The sequence below is a fragment of the Triplophysa rosa genome, linkage group LG2, assembly GCF_024868665.1.
Source record: "Triplophysa rosa linkage group LG2, Trosa_1v2, whole genome shotgun sequence".
NCBI lineage: Eukaryota > Metazoa > Chordata > Actinopteri > Cypriniformes > Nemacheilidae > Triplophysa > Triplophysa rosa.
The window spans coordinates 34,611,450-34,633,611 of NC_079891.1; the positions used below are offsets into that span (position 1 = coordinate 34,611,450).

A 22,162-nucleotide genomic window follows, 5' to 3' on the forward strand; every position below is an offset into this window, starting at 1 on the left:
AATCAGTTTAACTTGTGTCGGTGAGTTTTTAGACAGTTTTCGATCTGCTTCAGGCCTCGGCCAGACGGCGGCTGATGAGGAACCTATTAGAACTTCCGGTTCCGCTCCAGCTGCTCAGTAACATGTTTCCTCACAACGGACAGCTGCAGGACAGCGCGTACAGAACGCCATGGAGTCAGTGTGCCACTATTTCTATTTTAAAACGAGTGTGTGTGTGTGTGTACGGTGTAGTGTGATCAAAACATCTGTAAACAGTTGTTTTCTGCTAATAGCAGCAATACAAATTCTGATGGTTTCCATTACACACATCATCATGAGCCATCAGCTGTTTACCATTTAAACCAGTACAAAATTCCCTATTCCAGTAGGATATAATTGTGTTGTATTATATCCTTACATTTCATTGTTGTAAAAATATCCAGTACATTTTGATGGTTGATTTTGGTTCCCATCTGCCACATAAGATCCAACCAATTTATGTTGTAAAATAAAAAAACACATCATTTCCGAAAAAGTGTAAATGATAATATCTCTGTCGCTGTTTACGCCTTGAACTTTTTTGGTTCGCATCAGTTGTTTTAATTTTGACTTTAGTTTATCGTATTTTGAATGACCTTTTATTTGTATGTTTTTAGATGTTCATTTAAGTTAAACGTTTAGCCATTTTGTTGTGTGCTTTTGTCATTTTATTATTTATTTGTATGTATCGGTTTAGGTTTAATTTGTATTCATTTAAGTTTTCGTTTTTATTTATTTCCAGTTAATAGCATTAACCTTATAAGCCTTAAACTTTTTTGAGATTATTGCTAAGACTACATTTCTCATTTTCATGTAAGAAAAGTTTTTTATTAGTTAATGATAAAATGCCTGGTTTGCATACTGTGGTATTGAGAATCATCTAATGTCACTGATGACAGGTAATAAAATCTTAACAAGTAAACTACCTGTGACTGGATCTCTTATGGAAGACTTAAAGGAATGCACACGGTTTGGTGACTGCTTGGAAAGGTTTGAACTCTTTACAAAAGTTTTTCATTAATATTATTCATCTCTATTTATAAATGTGCTTTGGTATTTGTGTAAGCAGATTTAATGTCCATGCACATTAAATCAGTTGTGATTTATTGCCGATTCTTCATGTGGGGTTGTTTTGTGTTTAGATTGAGTATTTTCCAGGTGCGGACCGGACGTGGACCGGCTGAAGTGGTTCCCAGTTCTAACCCCGGCTCTCAGTGCAGTATTAGCGCTACAGAAGCCCTCTGGCATTTAGAGGACGTTGAGAGCAGTGAAAACACATCGCCCTGGGAAGAGAGTTTTACTCCAGGCACACTCGATGACCCACGCTTCAGTTATGATGGTGGGAACCAGAGAACATTTTAATATGATTTTTGTGTCATTTCATTTTTAATACGCAAACATTAGTTCCCTTGAACGTGGTAATGTTGTTTCAACCCATTTGTATTTTTCATCCTCATGCAACTCGAGTACGTACCATAAGGATATTTATTCTTCGTTTGTTCAGATCTCACTCTGCCAGAGGAAGTGATATTCACCGACCGTCTGACATTCAAAAACCACCTGCCTTCAGTTCACACAATGCTGCAGAGGCTAAAGCTCATGACCGTGTCGGATCCTTTTCTTCATTCATCAGCGATGCTCCCGGACGATGTCATTTTTAGGTACAAAATATCGTTTCTTTCCGCATTTTGAATTGTCACCCAATTAAGCCGTGCCGAGATGTGTGAACATTACGGTTAACGCCATCGCACTAATCGCAGTGAAATGAATCTTAATGGCCACAAAGGTAGGAAATGTTCATTTTGGTTAAGTTGTCATTTATTTCTCGTAGGCACTGTGCCTCATACACTGCAGTTTCAGACATAGTTTCTGATGTCACAGAAAACCTGACAGAGGTGTTCAAAAAGGAGGCGGTGCTGAATGTGAGGAGGTGATCTAAACATGTTCTCCTTCACAGATTATAAACCGCTCTTGGTATTTTAAAAGCCAGTTTCCTCCCAACAGTCACTCATGTTAGCCGTAGAAGTCCATATGGAATCTGTCCGGAGGCATGAGACCAGTTTCTCATTGGGAAAGCTGCAAGATCTTCTAAATCTAACTCCAGAATCAATGGAAGACAAAAACCCCTGTGCAGACCTTCACATGGAAGGTGAAAATGAACATTTACATAACCAAATATATAATCAACATTACTTTTAAGGACCAGCAAAGGAAGGGTAACATTTTAACGTACAGTAAATGTCCTGTAATAATAGTCACATCTGCTGATAAACACAAGACTGAGTTAGAGGTTCTGCAAACTGAAGAAAGCAGCTCTTGGGACTCCATCTGGGAGCCAAAGTCGCCAGGTAGATGAATGACCAATTCTCATTCAGTCACAGTTAATAAGCACTTACAGATGTATTTTTAAGATGTGATGCGTTCCAGGTGCTTTGAGGTTACACACTGAAATGGAGTTAGATCTGCCTCTCTCACCGTGTAATGACACGCCACCAGACCTGCTTCTGCCCGACGGGCCGCTGTCACCTGAGCAGCTGTCACCTGTTTATAAACAGTATGTTTCTTGCTTTGTTCCTTTAATTAACTTTGAATTGTTGTCTTATCTTTTAAAGCCGTTGGTCACCCCCTATGAGGACTTCATCATTGACGGCAAACCTTGTGAACTGTTCTTTCAGATCGTAGAAACACTACTGAAGATATACAATATTTTGTTTTTCCTAGACATTTCATGTCAGACAGTGATTTTGAAAATAGGGAGAAATCTGTTTGGATGGCAGAGAAACATCGCGAGTGCGTGGTTGGATTTTTTCTAGCTGGTAAGCACAAGAGGTTTATCACGGTATATGCTTCAGTTTCGGTTCACAAACTAAACATTCTGTCCATTTCCGGCTCGACTTAAATTCATGCTGATGGTCTAATCTATTCGCAAATGTGTTGTGAGTACAGAACCCCAGATGTCCAAGCCTTCGGTTCACACTCAGACACTCTCGGACCTTCTCATGCTCCTGAAGGTGAAGAGTGAACATGTCGAGAATATGGACCAGCCTCACCTCACTGACACCAGAGCGATGCTTCCCAAGAACTTCGCAGATCTGTCTGTCTATACTGAGAACGTCCAGACCGCCGATATTGAGACACACCAGATTGACAAATTCTCCCCACTGTCCATTGTGCAAATAGATGGTGAGATCTGCGGCCTTGAAGAACTTTGCACTTGCGCTTCTATAATACAAAGCATTTTTCTCACATTAATGTAATATGTTTTTACAGAGATGCTGTTTGCTGCAGGTTTTGCTGGTAAGTCGTTCGTTTTTATAATATTTCAATGTATCATTTACAAGCTTAGTGCTGAATTTATCATATCTGAGTTATGTATCATTAATGTTTGTCCCCCTGTCACCTCAAGACCGTCCCGCTGTAGTCCCCCCGGCCCAGAGTAACCATCCAGAGACACACGAGGACGAAGAGAAGACCGTCAAGTTATTAAGAATGGAGCAAACTAGAGAAATCAACTGTAAAACAGCACAAACAGCGCAGCGCGTGTCAAACTCGACATCCTTTAAACATAAAGCACCGGAAAGATGCCCTGAGAGAAATAACTCCAGAACGATTTGTCCGTCTGGAGAGCAGCCCGGCTTTTCTAAAGAGGTGTCTGAATCACCTCCGTCGAAGCACAGAGATGTGAAAGTGATGTCAACTGTGCATGAACGTCCCGAACGGTGCGATCAAAACAGAGAAAGAATGACCTGTAGATCATCACAGTTATTAAACAGTTCCAACGGCAGACAGGTTAATAGTTTACAGGTTAAATCTCACGAGAGCCTGGACCCTTTATCCTTCTTCATGATGTTAAGAACTTCACGGAAAAGTCCAGTCCAAACACCTCGACAGAGCAGTCCAGCATCTGCAGGTACAGTGAGTTTCATCCGCGACTTTTGTTTTCATGTAAAACTGTTTAAAGCTGCAATCCGTAACTTTTCTCGGTTAAAGTCAAACAACCTATTTTTAACGATAAAGGCTTGTACACACCGGGATGCTTGTCGCCAGCGTTTCTAGAGATGTTTTTCGTCGTTCATACCCAAGTGGTTTTCGATGAGCCGAGTGAACGTGCAAATTCACTTCCTGACATAGATGGCGCTTAATAGATAGCGCACAAGGTGGCGGTGTGCAGCTTTATGCTTCTGATACTCGCTTGTCACACAGAAGAAGAATTAGGCTGTGTCCGAAATCGCCCACTATACCCTCATTCACTATTCCCCACATTAGTTCACTATTATAGTCCACTTTAAGGAGCGGGTGAAAATGAGTAAATTCTGACACTCGGTGCACTGGAAATCATCTGCCGAGACGCGGGAATTCATTCAGCGCGAGCATCACGATAGATGGCTAGCAGCTAGCCGTGAGTGTACATCGGTTGTACACTCGTTGTTATGATGCATCATGGGATTGAATGAGTGCTCTCAATAATGTCCACTATGAATTCGGACGCCACTAAAAATGGATGTCCCCTCAAATAGTGCACTATATTAGGGTATAGGGGGCTTTTTCGGACACAGCATTAATCTTGCTTACTTCCTCTTTGTTGTTGGTATGTGTGCTCGGCAAGACCGTTTTGTGCTTGAGCGCCACCAAGTCGTGTTTAACTGTAACTTCAGCAGCTCCAGGCACGTGAAAAAAAGCGGCAATCTCATTGGTCGGCTAGTTTTTAATGCTGCGCGTCAAACCAAAAAAGAGCCTGAGGCTTTTTTAAAAATGACGCTTTTACACCTGCCGTTTTCCGCGTCGGTGTGCACACTCACATTGGCGATTCTTAGTCACTAGGCGATAAACATCGGCGATAAACGCGCGATTATCGTCCCGGTGTTGACAAGCCTTAATGATTCAAAAGTTGAGCTGTCGGGTACAATATTGCGAGAAATAATACGAGACGTCATTAATTAAATATAAATAAATATATTATCAATATAAATAAATACTTAAAGTAACCTGCAATGTTAGGTTACGAGTTGCAGTTTTAAGTTGAAAGGAATCGTAACTATAAGTGGAAAAGCAAATTGCGCGTCCGTCCACTGATAATGTGAAAAGCATTATTTTCTTTAAGAAGAGAATACATACAAAGACATGAAGTTACTTAAAGTGACAAATAATGTTTAAATCTCTTAGAGGTGAACGTGAGACAGATTTTGACAGAAAACGCATTGCCCGTCCAGAGAGTGAACACAGTAAATCTGGTCTCGAGCGCAGAAACAAATGTGACATCGACTGAGAAAACCTTGACCCGTGAAGAGAGACCCATCAACAAAACCATATACGTTCAGACCACAGGTATAATATCCTCAAGATGAGCACGGTTATTTATTCATGACTGTCTTCAGTTAAAGGGATAGTTCACCCAAAAATGAAAATTCGGTCATCATTTACTCGCCCTCATGTCATTTCATACCTGTATAAATGAGTTTGTTCCGATGAACACAGAGAAAGATATTTGGAAGAATGTGAGCAATTTTCAGAACATCATACAGGTTTGAAACAACCTGAGGGTGAGTAAACGATGACAGAATTTTCATTTTTGGGTGAACCTTCCCTTTAAAGAAAAGATTCTTGTGAATTCTCAGCGATCCAGAGAAGCGCATACAGAGAGCTGAATGTGTTGGCGGTGCCTCGTCTGAGCAGAGCGGTCGAGTCGGGCGTCACCGCTTTGAACAACAGAGACTTTGCTACTCTGTCACCCGAACTCATGCGCTTCCTCCTGAAGCAACAAGAGAGAAAACATCACACACAGCAGGGTGAGGAAAGATCACATACAAACGTCACATTTGGTGTTCACATCTCACAGCGTGTACAGTAAGGAAATGTTTGTGATGCTTCTGTGGCAGGTGCAGACGGTGTGTTGGATGACATCACTCTGCTGCATGTTCTGGTCACTCTGAAGGAACTTCTGCTCAAATGTGACCTTCACACGGCCGCTGGTAAATACGACCCAGACACTCACCGGTCATAGAAATGTTAAACATTTCTCCTAAAGTCCCTTGAAAGAAATAAAAACAGACACAAATGTGTTTGCGTACAGTTTTAGACATTCAGTATCGTACGGGACTACGAGTGTACAGATACAAAACGAGAGAAAGTGAGCCGTGTTTGTCTTTGAGCAGATTACCTGAGTCAGGTGAGGAGCTCCTGTCATCTCAAGTGTCTGGAGGAGCTGAGGAAGAAGTTTGAGGTGTTGCATTATCTCAGTCTGAAGAGATCAGAGCCCGACCCGAAACTACTGGAGCTTCAGGATCAAATGAGCACATGGATGAGCTCCAACATGAACCGCAACAACAGAGTGAGATTCATTCCTATCTGGAAACTACGTTCACTTATCAAAAATCTGACCGAGTGTCATCGATAATTAACACACGTGTTAAGCAAAACATTTGACAAAAGAAATTTGATACAGGAAATCTAAATAGGTTTTACATGAAACAATAAATACACTGTTTGAAATGAATTTAAAGCATAGCAGATAAAGATCCGTGTGTTTGATCCTCAAATGTTCTTACAAAAATTGTACTTTAAAAGCCAGTGGATATACAGCCGCGGAAAAATTAAGCGACCATTTTCAAAATTGGTTTTCTTAATTTACTATGTATAGACCCATTTTTTTTGTTTGCAAACAGTGTGACGCGATTCTGTGGGCGGAGCCGAACTGGTGGCGGAAAGCATCTAAATTATCGTTCTTAACTAACGTTACATCATTTATTTTGCATTTGTGTGTGATTAACAGTATAGAAAACCTTACCTGAAATAAAATAAACACAGAGAAACGAGTATTCCGGATGATTTCTTCAGTCCAGCATGTTCGTTTAATAGCTTAAAATGTCATATTCAACGACGGTATTCCATAGGAAATAACACCATCATTTTTGCCATTCCTATTCTGACACTCAATAACACAAAAACACATTTTTGAAGGAATTGTCTCCTACGTTTCATTCATTGCTGCATTGTTTCCACTGTTTTTCTGCCACCCGTATGCGCCGCAGCTGCCAGTGACGTAACCGTGACGTCGACTCCAAATTGCTCTATCTGTTGATTTAAAATGGTCATTTGATTATTCATGAACGACTAACGAAATTTCTCCCAAATTCCAAATAAAAATATCGATTCTATTTGCATTTATTTGCAGAAAACGAAAACTAGAGAAACGGGTAAAAATAACATACCGTAAAAGATGCTCCGTATTTGTTCAGATCTCAAAAAATGAAGTTCTTATTCATTTTGTAAGCAAGACAACAGTCACATTTCTACATGTATTTAGGAAAAGTTCAAACATCATTTCTTTATGCGATAACCTGGATTTTTATCACAGTTTTCTTGTCACGCTGTCACTCAAATAGAGAGCGATGCGTTCGCGACACCTTTGGTGCTCCAATATAGAAAAGCTCAGCGAAGATGGAGACACAGAGGACCACAGCATAAATAAATCTAGTAACAGAGTTATTGCAAGATATTTTTAGTGTACAGTATATAAACCATAAATCCTTTCTTTTGAGTTCCTGATATGTTTTTTCGTGTGTTCTGTGCGTGTGGGTTGTGTGTCTGTGTTTTATGCATCTGTGTGCGTGTCTGTATTCTGTGTGTGTTTTTTGTTTTGACAGTTTGTTTATTGTCAATATGTTTCATGTACAGTACAGCTGCCGTGTAACAATAAAAAATGGAAGGAGCACTAGTTGAGTTGAGTTAATACCTCCTCGTCTTCCCATGGTTGCTCAGCAACGGCACACGCCAGGAGAGCGTGAGCTCCCAAACGCTTTGGAAAAACGTGTTTTAGACGCGAAATGTGAACGGCCCCTTAGAAAAGTTTCCTTTGTTTTGACTTCCTGATAGCGCTCCTGAATGTTTAATGACTGAATGTGTGCAGGTTCTAGTTTTGACCGTGAAGCCTGTAAACACAGAAGTGCTCGCAGCTCTCAGACAGGCATCGGGTGAGTTCATTTCTCAAGAAATCTTCGTAGAAATGTCCATGCAGATGACTTGATTCTGTGTGTGTTGTTAGGAAACTCTGTGTGCGCAGTAGGCCCCGAGGAAGAGAAGAGCAAAGTCGTCTGCAGAGACGTGATGAACAGGTGTGTAAATGAGCATGTGGGATGTTTTGGATGCTGGTGTGCCCACCACGGGTGACTTTACCAACAAGACTTCCATCGGTCAGCAGTTGTAATCATCTCTCCAAGCTCAGTTCTTTCAAATGTTTGTGGCATTAAAGCAGGCGTGTTATTATTATTCAAGTGGCTGTACGTAACGTGCGCTGCCATGAACGTCCATAGAAGACGACGTATCCGACCTTTCTCTCTTCAGTCTGTCCGGCAGCAGGTGTGTGGTGTTGTGCCGTCAACACATCGGGGCTGATTTCCCATGGCGCAGTTTCACTCTGGTGTTTGAGCTTCACTGTGTGGATCACTCGCCCTTCAGCGGTTTGTGTTCGGAGAGAAACATCAAGTACATCTCCTTCTCCACGGCTGTGCCTGAATTCAGTGAGTCTGCATGATGATACCCAACAATGTGTTCTATACACGTGTGACGTGACTTGTGTCTTCCTGTTGAAATGCCGCACGATGCCCATCAGAACACAGATTCAATCTTTGTATGATCTCAGTGTGGCATGATATTGCATGTGTTCATCTGTCATTTGAACTATGTATTACTTGGAATTTGTCAGAAGACAGCAAATCTGCGTCGTTTCTGGACTCGATTCCGTTTGTGTTGCTCGTCACCGACGGTTTGCTGAAGCGCTCGAGGATTCAGCGCGCTCTAGAGACCACGTGAGTGGATGATCTCTGTCATTTAGCGTGTGGTTCGTGCATCATTGCAGGTGACATTAGTCGACATCTGGACAGGTATGATATGACTCTGCTGGAGAGAAAACACCCTCCGTCTGCACAGAAGCTGGGCGGAGACCGTTATGATGTCATCACTGTGGATGAAAACACTGCCGTGTTGATACAGGTGAAACTCCGCCCACACAGTCACCTGACCAGCAGTCTTAAAGTAACACATTGTGTGCTAAATGGTGTGTGTGTGTTTAGGAGCTGAGCGAGCTGGAGATGGAGAAAGCGTCTAATCGTGTGGTCATGAGACTGTCCTCTCTCTCTCTGCAGTTCACACGCTGCTGGCTCATCCTTCACTGCTCGGAGACTCACAGAGCGCTGTCAGTTTGAAACACGTTCACACCTTGTGTTTTAGCATTATAGCTTGTCAACTGATGTCGATACGTGAAGGACACAAAAAAGAAAAAAAAATCAGACTAATAGTGCTAGTAAGCACTGTGTGTCACATTTTTGATGAATATTTGAATTATTTGGAAACGCGTTAAACGAGAATTAGCAACGTTGTTTAAGCACTCAAGTTAAATCACAATTCTAATGAAACCTAAATGAAATTGACCCAAAGCGAAATATAAAAAAAGAATCAAATGACAAACGCTTAAAGCAAAGTTGCTAAACTAAAATGATCATGAAAACAAATAATAATCACTAATGTCACTGTCATCCATCTATAGGCAAAGCCTGAATGTTGTATATTAGCATTATGTTGTTGTTTTCTTCGGGAACTGTCAATCTAGTTGTGTCCTTCTTTTTCTTTCATTTTCCACTCCAAGGATTTCCAGAAGCATCTATATAAATCTGGTTCTGATCTACTCTTCATTCGTGCTGTTCGGACAACAGCCTGAGAAATTTGATGTTAAGGTTGATTTTTGTTCTTGCGTTATGGATATTAAAACGTGACAAATGTCAGTCACGTGTTTCCAGAGGTGATGTCCAGGTGAGATTTGCTCTGTTGCGTGTTTCAGGTGTTACTGGCGTGTGAGGAAGAAGAACTAGCCAGATACATCTATCGGATCTCTGTACACGCGCTCATGAGCTCAGACAGAGATGCTTTGAGCTGGCTGGATAGAGACTGGATCAGTGTACAGACCACAGAGGTGTTTTTATTCGATCACAGTTACAGTGTAGCGTTATTTGCTTTAAAAACAACTCAAAACTAAATGCAAGTATTAACTAAAGAAATAACAAATGAGAGTGTATTTGTTGAAACACGTGGAGGTGTAAAACGAATGTAGATTGTAGAGGTAAAAGAATCCGGATTTGAGTAAATCTGATGAGTTCATATCGATCATTTTTGATTGCAGACTTGACAAATCTGAGCTCATTTTGACACGTTGTTGACATCTCTTGTGAAGCTCTAATGACAGACACATTTGTCAGATTGTGTCAATCCTCATCCTGAAGTTATGGATCTGTCTGTGTTTGGGTTGTTTTAGGAGGAGCGTTGTCTGCTTCAGTTTCCCTGTATCAATCCTCTGGTAGCTCAGCTGATGTTAAGCAGAGCTCCGTCTCTTCAGTGGCTCCTGGAAGCTTCTCTTGTTGATCTGCAGGAGATGTTTCCACAGGTCCCTCATAAAGTCATTAAGGTGCTAAGACTATTCATCACAAAGTTCCATATCAACTTATCCTGTCCAAGAACTGGCCGCGACATGTCATGTGACTAACCTTTGCGTTATGTGCTGTTACCTCACAGCTCTTCAGTGACATTAAAGCAGAACACAAAGTCAAAACAGCTGCTTCAGAGAGTGAGGATGAAGCTTCCTCACAGACAAACATCTCAGCTCATCTTCCTCATCCTCCTCAACCTCAGACAGACATCTGTCAATCACAGCAGTCTACAGAGTACTTCACAGTTTCTCTCTCTGGACGGCAGGAGGGGAAGACGTCTGTCGGCCAGTTTAGAGAGCTGATTGGTCAGCCTCTGTGTTTTACACAGGAAAATCACATCTCGGGTAGGTTTGAAATATAAACAGCTCACGCTTCGCAGATCTAAAACAAACACCCACAAAGCACCAAATTCACTCACCAAAAATGTAGATTTTAGTTTATCGACAGGCGTGACAATGAACATCTCATAATCCCACTGGTATGAAGGTTTCATGTGTAGTAGGACTTATATTCACTACTGGCGAAAAGTTTGGACCCATGTTTTGAGAACAATATGATGTCTTTTAGATCCAGCTTGGACCTTATCAAACACACTGTTCAGCCAAGATTCAGCAACGGTGAACGTCTGGCAGCCGCAGGATGAAGGACACGTTCATTTCATCTCAGATCTAACACCAGAGGAAGCTGCTGTCCTCTCAGGTCCTCAGATGCCGAGCTTCAGAAACACTGTGTGTGAATTCAGCTGTAGACGACAGGATCAGACCCGCTGGACATCCCCGGAGAACACTGCTGATCACAGGACAGAAGAGAGGAAGAGACAGAGGACTGAAGACGCAAACAGTGGTACACACACACATACACACGCACACACACACGCACACACACACACACACACACACACACACACACACACACACAGACATCTTTTTAATTGTTTCGTTAGAAAATGTTATAATAATAGTGTTTGTCGTCGCTATTGAACACGCTGTAACAAATTGTTGTTTCGCTCGGCCTTTTTATAGTTCTTGTACAATTCTGTGGTGCTAATTATTGTGCTCAAATTTTCGTTCATGTAGCATCAATGCTTTGGTGTGTATTTAGCTCAAGTAAATTTGGAGCTTAGATCATTTATTACGATAAAACTGTATTTTGCAAATAAACAAAAACTGTAAAAATTTTACATATTTAAAAAAGTATTTTCCAATTGTCACTGTCAGAAAATTCTGATGATGGGTGACCAAGTCTGGAACTTAGTTTGTAAGGACAGTATTAGTCATAAAAGACAAAAACCATCACTCAGGACGTTTTGGACAACTCATTTTAGTAACTGTGTCAGTGTTATACCAGTACCATGTCATTTCTGTGTACGAGTAATAATACCGAAATGTATAAATGTGTGAAAGTATTTTTTTGTTTATTTTGTGAGTACCGTCGATTTTCGTATTCAGCATGTTAAACTTCATAAAGACAGTCAAAATGAAAGGGAAACACAACTTTAAAAAAACATACATTGTGTTATTTTAAAAAAAGTACATCACTGAATTCTAAAAGTATTAGTGATGTAAAGATGTGTGTGTGTGTGTGTGTGTGTGTGTGTGTGCGTGCGTGCGTGTGTGCGTGCGTGTGTGTGCGTGCGTGTGTTTCTAGTGCCTCCGCTGTGTAAGAGAGGAAAACTGCTGTGTGAGAGAGTTCCAGGCAGGAACGATGGACAGACCAGACTGAGATTTTTCTAAAACAGTAACTCATCTTCTGAGTTTTTATTTGATACGTTTCATTTTGAGTGTTTATGTATTATATATGTGATTGTATGTTGTGTTACTTACTTATATGTTCCTTAAATTCTTTAGTTTAATATTAAATGTTAAAACCGATATAATTTAATATTAACAGATGTACTGATATAATTTCACAGTTTTTAAGTAATGTGAAAACTTAAGTGTAGCATGATATTGTCTGTTCCGAATACAATTAAAATGGGAAAAAGTGAGTTTTCATCAGTTATATTTATACATTTAATCTGTTTGCCAGCTTTTCTGTTAGAATTACACGTTTTATCAGTTTTAATTAGATACAGATTTTTTAGTAGAATTACAAGTAAACGTTAGTTTTTTTGATCAGAATTACACGTTATTAGTTTTACTTTAAAAGTACAAATGTAACTTTATAAAATGGTTCTTTCATTGAAGCTTTAGGTCTGATGGCCTTTGACCTGCAGTTGAGAGCGAGCGTGTGTTTTATAGTTTTACAGTATGTACACAGAAGCAGGTGTTAAAGATGCATCTGAATGACAGAGCTCGTACACAACGCGGTACTGACAAACAATACAAATGACACCGCTTTTCTGTTAAAACCGTCATAGAGTTGATTTAGAGTAGATCCCGCTGTCACCGCACACCTGCACTAAACCCAAATGCTTAATATAATCAAACAGATTAAGTAATGTAAGCTTCATTTTATGAAAAAGTGCTACTTAATTATTTTAAGTTCCTGAAACACATTTTTACTTTTGAGTAAAGTATGATGATTACATTTGACTAACTTGAAGTTTTGACTAAAACTCAAAAAAAAAAAATTGCTCCTTGTTCAATTTACTTAATTGAAACACATTAACTCAACACAATTGGTCGAGAAGGATTTCCATTTCCCAGCATGCTTTGCGTCAGACTGCATTAGGACAATAAATGTAAAAATATGATTATTGTATGTGTTTTAAGTTAAAGACGTGTTAGTGTTTAATGTTCACTTATCTTGGATATGTAGAAGAGTTTAACATATTTTTCAGTTCTGTGGTGACCGTTGTTCAGAAGAGTGGTGCATGTGGGAGGCCACATGAAACATGTGACATGTCAGTGAGCAATGACTGTGCTAATGCCAGTTCTGAGATCAGTCTTGTCTTGCTCATTATGGGTTGCATGAGGTAAGGTGTTTGATTTAAGCATATTGAGACTAAGAAATATGTTTAAAAAAATGAGTTTAGCTTACTTAAAAATGCAACTTTGTGTACTTATTTTATGAGTTCTGTCTACTTAATTTCATGAAAAGGATGAATTAAATATTTAAGTCACATTTACTAAGTACGTTAAGTTAACCGTGATTAAAATTTGAGAGTAAAAAAAATTGAGGCAACCAGTTTTGCCAATTTATCCGGGTTTACGGTACACGAACGGAATAAATCACAATTAATTGGTGTTAAAAACGTTTTCCAAGGTACTGATTCGGATGATGAGGGGTAGTCGCTATCTATCTCCAACACATTTCCAGCCCCTCGCTATTTTTTTAAATGAGCGTGATAAAAAGATGGCCATTCAATTACGGCACGATCTTCTTATCACTGACATTCAGAACAGAGAGAAAAGCCACAGCGTAAAGAGAGAGAGAGAGAGAGAGACAGAAAGAGTGATGGGGGGGTTGGTGGTGGTCTTATCTCAGCGCTCCAGCAGTCTCGACTGCAGCCCCTCGCTGGAATGAGCTCCCACAGGACATCTCTCGCTCTCTCTCTCTCTCTCTCTCTCTCTCTGTATGCCATTGTGCCTTGGCCACCTTCAGACTTCAAATAGCCTCTATAAATAACTGTTAAACCTTCAGCATTCACTTGGGGGAACTGACGCTGTTTGCCTGGACAAAAGCATCTGAAACAGCCACACTGGGCAGTGTTTGGACACAGAGACACGCGGGGTAAATACGTGTGTCCAAAAGCAATAAACACAGACAGTAATGGGACACTAACAGCCTGCGATCAGAACGCTCTTTCAGATAGAACAAAAGAAGGGTGAGAAAGTAGCATGCTGTTCAAATCCAATGTCTTTTGACTGTTCTTTTTATTAAACACTATTAGGTCAAATCTATCGCCTCCATTATTGCACTATCAACAGTATCTTAATACTCAAATAATCTGATTTAACAAAAATGTGATGAATTCATACGAGTGGCAATTTTTGACTTGACTGCAGATTTTAATGTCATCACAAACCAGAGAACAGCTGGAGATAATTCTCATTATGTGACATTACTGGACTGAGAAGCAAAAGACTTGTAGACTTGTGTCGTCATGTAATAATCCTGTCTAAGAGTAATTGCGAAAATTCGGTCATGATTTACACCCTTCGACTTGTTCCAAACCTGTACAATATTTTGGTTCTGTTGAAAACAAAGAAACGTAATTGGAAGAATGTTAGCAAGTGACGTTTCTGGGACATCATTGACTATCATAAAAATAATTGTATGTATTTTTTGTTCTGTTACACACAAAAGAAGATATTTTGAAAAATGTATGAAAGCAAACAGTTCTTGGGCACCTTTGACTACCATTGTAATTTTTCTTACTATGGTAGTCAATGGAGGCCAAGAAATGTCAATGCTGACATTCTTCCAAATATCTTTCTTTGTGTTCAACCAAACAAAGAAATGTATGCAGGCTTGGAAGAGAATGAGTAATTCTTGTGTAACTTTAATTTAGGAGATGTAATTTTTAGTAAATGTTTGTAATTTTGGTATTTGCTTTTGTCATTTTATTTATTTGTTTGTTTTTAATATTGCTGCACAGGTTTTTTCCGTTTTTATTTTAGTTCTATTTTTAATTTACTTTTACTTTATTTCCGGGTAATCATTTTCATGGTTTTAATCATTTTACAAATGAATTTATTTAATTAAGGTTCATTTTTTGTGAACTACCCCTTTAGTAAGGTCTCATTTGTCCTTCCTGCAGGATCCCGTGTGACTGTACGCTCAGCTAGAGAATATTTAAAAGTATTGTTATATATTTAAAGTCCAGAATCCCGACAAAAGAAACACACGGGTTTATACAACAGCAGTGTATCTGTTAGAGTTCATAGGAAATAAGTTTACTTTAAATAGACAAGAAAAGTTGAGCGTGCAGTCTATGTGATATGTAAAATATTTTGAATTATAAATGTTATAAATTAGCTTCTGTTTTTATATTTTTAGTTTTCATGCATTTTTTAGTTTGTATATATATTTGTACTTTTTATTTTGTTTTGTCATTTTATTATTTATTTATTTTTAACATTGATATATAGGTTTATTTTATTTCAGTTCTAGTTTTAGTTCAAATGTAATTTATTTCCACTTAAACAATTTAAGTGCTTTAATTTACTTGTAGTTTCATTAATATTTGTGTCTTTTGTTGATATAGTTTTTATGTTAATTTTTGTAATTTTGGTATGTGCTTTTGTCATTTATTTGTTTGCTTATTTGTTTATTTTTAATATTGCCTGCACAGGTTTTCTCCGTTTTTATCTTAGTTCTATTTTTAATTTACTTTTACTTTATTTCCGGGTAATCATTTTGTTGGTTTTAATAATTTTACATGTGAATTTACTTAATTAAGGTTTGGAAGAGAATGAGTCATTTGTGACAGAACTATCCCTTTAATAAGGTCCCATTGGTCCTTCCTGCAGGATCCCGTGTGATTGCGAGCTCAGGTAGAGAATATTGAAAAGTTGTTTGGGTTTGAGTTTGGTTTCGGAGAGAGAACATGGGTCTTTCGCTCAAGTTTTTGGCAGCTCTGAAAGGCGTCCGTGCAGGTGCAGGGTGTGTGGAGCAGTGGGTCTGTATATGAATAGGGTGGTGAATTCAGTCGAGTCCTAAGAAACCCCTCCGAGCTTCTCCGTCCTCTGCCTGACTCCTAATCCCTCCATAATCCCATTATGCAAATCCCTCACAATTCTCAGAGAGACTTTTAACACAGCAGCGTGCATCTAAAAACAACACTCGACGGTTTGGAGGAGAACAGAAACTATTGCAGCAGCGAGACGGCAGCTTTTGATCTGGGGGCCGGATAGAAGTGCGAAAGGGAGGCGAGAAGAGAGCTCTGCGACTTCAGGGACCCTTCAGGGCCCCAAAGAATGTACTGATCCACAAGCTTGCCCCTGTCATAACCCAGAGTCATTTATATGAAGCCCCAGGACATACGAAACAAGATTACCATCATTCAGACAAAAGACATATTATTACTCTGTCACAGTGAATATACGCAGTGATTTCTTTTGTCCAATCAGAGGAAGAGCTTTCATTATGATGTCACTTCACTATTGGATAGAGTCGCTGTCATAGATCTGTTAGCAGGTGGATGTCCAGCATCCCGACAAAAGAAACACGCGGGTTTATACAACAGCAGTGTATTTGTTAGAGTTCATAAGAAATAAGTTTACTTTGAATAGTCAAGAAAAGTTGAGCGTGCAGTCTATGGGATGTTCATATATTTTGAATAAGCATTTGTTTTTATATTTGTTTAGTTTTTTTGCAATTTTGGTTTTGTAATTTTATTTATTATTTATTTTTAATATTGATAGTTTATTTTATTTCAGTTCTAATTTTAGTTCAAATGTAATTTATGTGCACTTAAACAATTTAAGTGCTTTAATTTACTTGTAGTTTTATTCATATTTGTGTTAATATAAGATTTTGTTGATATTATAGTTTTTATGTTAATTTGAGTTAATTTTACGATGCTTTTGTCATTTTATTAATTTTTTTGCTTATTTGTTTATTTTTAATATTGCTGCACAAGTTTTTTTTTCATTTGAATATTTTCCGGGCCATCATTTTAGTGGTTTTAATAATTTTACATATTAATTTACTTAATAGAGGTTTCATTTTTTTAATTCCGAGCATTCATTTGGGGATCTACACATACTTCATGCAATGTGAAAAAAAATTAAGCTAAACATAATGTGGAAAATTACAAAATTCGTTAAATCTGGTATTTTGTATTACATTTTTTTTTTTTACCTGAGCAGTCAAATATTTGCATATAACATATGTAAAATCAAAGCATAAAAATTGTTCAATCATTGAGCCAAAAGCTCACTTTACACACTAAGCAGTTTGTTTTACATTACAGAGTGGGTTTTCTTTGTGTTTAATCCTCAAAGGCTGTGAATGTAAACATGATGCATTATGATCATCTATTTAAATGCATTAATAACAGATGTAAAAGCATTCAGGATGTGCTCAACCCCCCAAACTCTCGTCCAACGACGTCACACATCAGCTCAACTATAAAGATGCGAGACGCAAGCCAAAGCCCAACCCACCCTCATATCCTCCCTTTCTCGCTCTCTCTTTTCTGTTGGGTGAAAAGCTCAGTGGATGTCAGAGAGCTGAGACTCATCGGTCACCTCCCAGCAAATATCTCACTGCAGTCTTTCGGAAACATTTTTTTTTTTATTTAAAATTTGCTAAATTTACAGCCTGGTGTTCCACAGTTCATAGATCTCAAAGGAAACGGAAAGAGGTAAGACACTTGTACCCCCTTTTTAAATTTGAAATTTTTTCAAATGTATTTTTACTTTATCCAAAGCTGTGTCAGTGGTACGAACCCGTGATCTCTGTATCTCCGCAGCATCAGCACCACAGCATCATGACCAGAAAGGTGTTCACCAATACTCGCGAGCGCTGGCGCCAGCACAACGTGAACACAGCCTTCGCGGAGCTGAGGAAACTCATCCCCACACACCCGCCCGAGAAGAAGCTGAGCAAGAACGAGATCCTGCGGCTGGCCATGCGCTACATCAACTTTCTGGTGACTCTGCTGGACAAGCAGGGTGGAGAACCGTCGGCTCAGTCGCAAGCCGCTCTTCTCTCTCTGCTGGCGGGGAACATGCAGAACCTGCGTACAGAACGCAACTGGACCAGCGACACCGACCCGCCATCACCCGGATCCAGCTGCGACAGCTCTGAAGCATGGTGATGAAGCTGAACTGAGGTGTGGACTTAATATTGGTGGATTGTGACGTTTAATGGAAGAAAATGTGAATGTCATGTTATGGAGATGTAAAGATTGAATGGGTTCCGGGAGCTCTGAACGTTTATGTTCACAATAACACCTTCCTTTTGTTTCACGTGGACACAGCTGATCTGTGTAAACTCAGAACTGAAATAAGGCTGGCATTCTGTACTGATGCTTACTGTAAAAAACTGAAACCTACATCATTTTCGAGCTCACGCATTATGGATGCACTTTAAAAGCATCTCCACTAGATGTATTCATTTCACTTTATTTCTTGTCTGAATTAACCCTGAAGATTGTTTTATTCCTAAAGGCGGTCCAACCTCCTGGGATCTGGAAATTCAATATGTTTGATTGTATTTATTTATATTTATTATTTATATGTAAACGGAGTGCATGTATTTATTGGAAGTTTCTATCAGTTCATTTACTCCACAGCACACTGCAAAAAAATCTCACTCTGGTTTTTGTTTGCTTTTCCAATGCAGTTATATACCCATCCCTAAAAACTAGATATATTTAGCTAAGCGAGATTTTATGTATTGCTTTCAGAGAAATCTCACAAAATGTGGATTTATGATGTTCTTGCTTAAAATAACAAAAAGCTATTTGCCAGTGAGGTGAAAATAAAACATGATCAACACATTCTAATTCAAAAATCTTTTTTTTTTTTTATATAAGCATAAACTTCTGTTTATTTTCTGAATTCAAGACAAGTAAATATTTAAATAAAATGTAAAAAAGTGTGAAAAAAGAGTAAGAGGTTGTTTTTGCAGTGTACAAAATATGTTTCGCCAAAGATTATTTTTGTGCATTTATTATTCAGAATTGTAGAATGCTGGGGTTTTTTTGTCAATCAAATTATTGTGTTATTAATACTTAAAAAATATATTATTTATTGTGTTAATTTATTAGTCTCTTGATAATAAAAAATGCTTTGAAAACTCAAAGACCTTCAGCAAATTTACTTACCCCCCAATAACCAGTTTGTGTGGGTCTGTTCTGAGTACTCTGATTGGCTGTGGTGGTGTGGTCAGATAAATGTCCACTGCTAAGGATGTTTAAGAGACGTGTGACCATAGCGATGACCCCTGTAAGTGTCCGAGACACATGAGAGAGGGGATAGTAAACACAGCTTAACTTTTGGTCTAATGGCAGAGGTCAGAGAGTCAAAATCCGCACTCGCCAGTGTCCAATCAGGCGCACAGAAAGACGATGTGTGTATGTTTGTCTTTGTGTCATTTTCAAATCTCAATATAGGAGACGACATCTGATAGGTGACATGTTTATATGAAGATGATATAGAAGGAAAATGCATCAAATTTATATAGATGTTTGAGACTGGGTTTACTTTACGTAAAGGAAACAAAGCCTACATATTATGACCATAATATCACATTAATATGATTTATTCTGATTTGTGTACATCCCCATTCTCATTACTATATACTTAAAAAAAATCCTAATTACTTTTTTGTGAAAAATCATATGTTAGTATTGATGCACAGTGGTAAATAATTCATTAAATTGAACTCTCATTTCAAATAAAATGCCGTCATTATGGTAATGCAGCTTAGTTTTCTTTATGCAAAAAAATGTATGTTGAACTATGACATGTAAATTACTTTGTGACATGCACTCAACCATGAGATGAAATAATATGCATGTTCGGATCAGTCCAGTAAGGCGTCTACTGCATTTAACCTAATGTGTAAAAAATATTGATGTAGTTTAGCTGTGTTAGGATCATGGAAGCAGAAGAGAGGGTCTGTGGACAGCTGCTTAAAATCCTCATTACTAATTAACATTTAACACAATCACAAACACAAACACGCCGTGATCCTAAAGCCAAACACAGAAAACCAAAGTGAACATTTAAGGTTTTTAAGGAATTTGAGCCGATTCAGAAAATACACGAACAGTTCTTTGTGTTGCTTTTGTATCCGTTTTATTTGAATGACAGCAGCACACAAGGATCCACAAGTTTGTGCAAAACCTGATGATTCATGTTATTCCGGCATAATCTGAGAATGTTACATCTTCCAAAAAGCATCTTGTGTGCATCAATAAAAGCAAAGAAATACGACCTTTCCTCACAAATGTGTTTTTCATTTTTAGTGTCCTAGAAATATTCGTTTTTCAAAGGAAAAAAATGCCAGATTTTCACATTCAAACCTTTAGTTTTGTAACGTATAAATCCTGCATTCATACACACGTGACTTCCATCTTAAAGGCCAACGTTGTTAGAATAAATAAACAATAATAATGAATAACAAATAATAAACAAAATCTATTTCAGCTCCTCTGCAGCATTCTGCTCCTCTCCATCCAAGTGTCCAGCTCTCTTCCACAGTTCCACTCCAAGCATGCGCTTAATCTTCTATTGAGGGTGCTTTTCCTTATCGCCGCCTCACACTCTGCCTAAATCTGTTATCACAATAGAGCAGATCGTGGGCCGCCCCCCCCTCGCATGCATTCACTCCTGCGCTCCGTTGCCCTCCCCTGAATCGCTCTGAATGCAGAAGAGTCTCTGGTGCCAAACGATTAGCCCTGATCTCTTTATACGTCTAAACCAATTCACATGCTGCATGTTACATTTTTCCCACTCCGTCTGAGGCCCGCCTCCCAAAACGGGCCTGGAGGGGTCATAAATCCTTATAGTTGCCCTCAACCAACTAAAGAAGGGGTGCGAGAGAGCGAGAGGGTAGAAAGTGTTATCTGTGCGAGACAGGAGAGGCCGGTTAGAGTGCAGGCAGGTGCGTCGCTGGCTGGAGGGACGGCCATTGTTGTCTGGACAGCAGCCCTCTTCTCTAGAGCACTTTTTTATGGCACGCTGACAATCCGATGATCTGTAATCAGATTAGGCAAATCTATACTCCAAAAAGCAAAATGCTGTAACTTACAGAGAAAGGAAGAAGGAAAGACATTTTAGTCGGAGGCGGCTGAATTTGGAGCCCTAAGTAATTCATGTATGGGGATCCAGTCCACCAACTATATTACTTTTGAACCTTTTTTGATCTCTCACAAATCGCACTGGGTTTAGATTTAACCCCGAGTTTAAACAACTAAAGGCTAAAATACACTACAAGACTTTTGCTCAGATTTTCTGTCTGTGCCAGTCTGCAGATTTGATCAGTTAGTGTGTTTCTATCTGAAACTTTCAAAAAGTCTGCAAGTGTATGATGTCTAGTTTTAAAAAAATCTGTTCAGATTTTAAGTCTTGTAGTGTGTTCCAGCCATAAGTCTGAAAAACAATTAAACCTCATATACACAACACTCACTAATAAAACAAATAAACACAAGGAATGGTGTAAATTTTAATAAAATGTAATTGGTAAATATTGTATCTTCTCAATGCGAAATTAAGTTAATAACACCACCCCGCTCTCCAGAAAATTTTCAAAACCGAATATGCAGCGCTGCGCAGACCGATCGGCGTATGAATGACATCATCAAAGAGTCGCCGATCGGTCTGCGCAGCGCTGCATAAACACACATTTTGACTTTTAATTATCTCGTATAAAGTTTGACAGGTGTTTTGGCCGTCACTTAACTCTGCTGTCTGTGTTGTTCGTGGCCGGCACATATCATTTTCCGTGGCCGGTGTTGTGTAATATTCAGTTCCCGTGAAAAACTGTTCCGGTGGGCGGGGTTAGTGTGAATATTCACATACATGGAACCACATTTGAGAGTAATTGCAGTCAATGAAAGTTATGAAAAGAAAAAATCCACAGCAACTAGGACCCAGTTTAGCTTGAAAATAAATGCCAAAAACAAGAGAAATGTGTTCATTCAATTTAGTAGGCCTATCATTTAGTGTCATCCACTTAAGATACACAGTAAAAAACATTGCCATATGGCCATGAGAAAGCGTTTTTATAAATCCACATGCAAACTAAGCATTTTAATCACATTATGT

At 38.9% G+C, this 22,162-nt stretch overlaps 2 protein-coding genes across 2 annotated transcripts; both read left to right on the forward strand.

Annotated features, from left to right (window-relative positions):
* The first annotated feature begins 1,854 nt into the window (after positions 1–1,854).
* LOC130564023 (protein shortage in chiasmata 1 ortholog) lies at positions 1,855–12,304 on the forward strand. The gene is made up of 23 exons (XM_057349890.1): positions 1,855–1,948; positions 2,023–2,167; positions 2,274–2,366; positions 2,446–2,572; positions 2,740–2,834; positions 2,965–3,201; positions 3,289–3,315; positions 3,425–3,928; positions 5,182–5,343; positions 5,634–5,804; positions 5,895–5,987; positions 6,171–6,346; positions 7,925–7,988; positions 8,060–8,129; positions 8,359–8,534; positions 8,873–9,006; positions 9,087–9,208; positions 9,659–9,746; positions 9,851–9,982; positions 10,322–10,471; positions 10,579–10,837; positions 11,061–11,336; positions 12,141–12,304. Exons 2-23 carry the CDS (start codon positions 2,029–2,031, stop codon positions 12,224–12,226), a joined length of 3,381 nt encoding a protein of 1,126 aa, XP_057205873.1. The 5' UTR covers positions 1,855–1,948; positions 2,023–2,028; the 3' UTR covers positions 12,227–12,304.
* Positions 12,305–17,480: 5,176 nt separating this feature from the next.
* On the forward strand, positions 17,481–19,182 carry tal2 (T-cell acute lymphocytic leukemia 2). The gene is made up of 2 exons (XM_057323874.1): positions 17,481–17,748; positions 17,857–19,182. Exon 2 carries the CDS (start codon positions 17,875–17,877, stop codon positions 18,202–18,204), a length of 330 nt encoding a protein of 109 aa, XP_057179857.1. The 5' UTR covers positions 17,481–17,748; positions 17,857–17,874; the 3' UTR covers positions 18,205–19,182.
* Positions 19,183–22,162: the final 2,980 nt, after the last annotated feature.

Bases quoted from the DNA above. Each gene is read 5' to 3' on its own strand.
- LOC130564023 (XM_057349890.1), top strand. From the start codon at position 2,029: ATGTTAGCCGTAGAAGTCCATATGGAATCTGTCCGGAGGCATGAGACC. The intron at 6,347-7,924 runs GTGAGATTCATT...GAATGTGTGCAG, and splicing joins ACATGAACCGCAACAACAGA to GTTCTAGTTTTGACCGTGAA. The intron at 10,838-11,060 runs GTAGGTTTGAAA...GATGTCTTTTAG, and splicing joins ACAGGAAAATCACATCTCGG to ATCCAGCTTGGACCTTATCA.
- tal2 (XM_057323874.1), top strand. From the start codon at position 17,875: ATGACCAGAAAGGTGTTCACCAATACTCGCGAGCGCTGGCGCCAGCAC.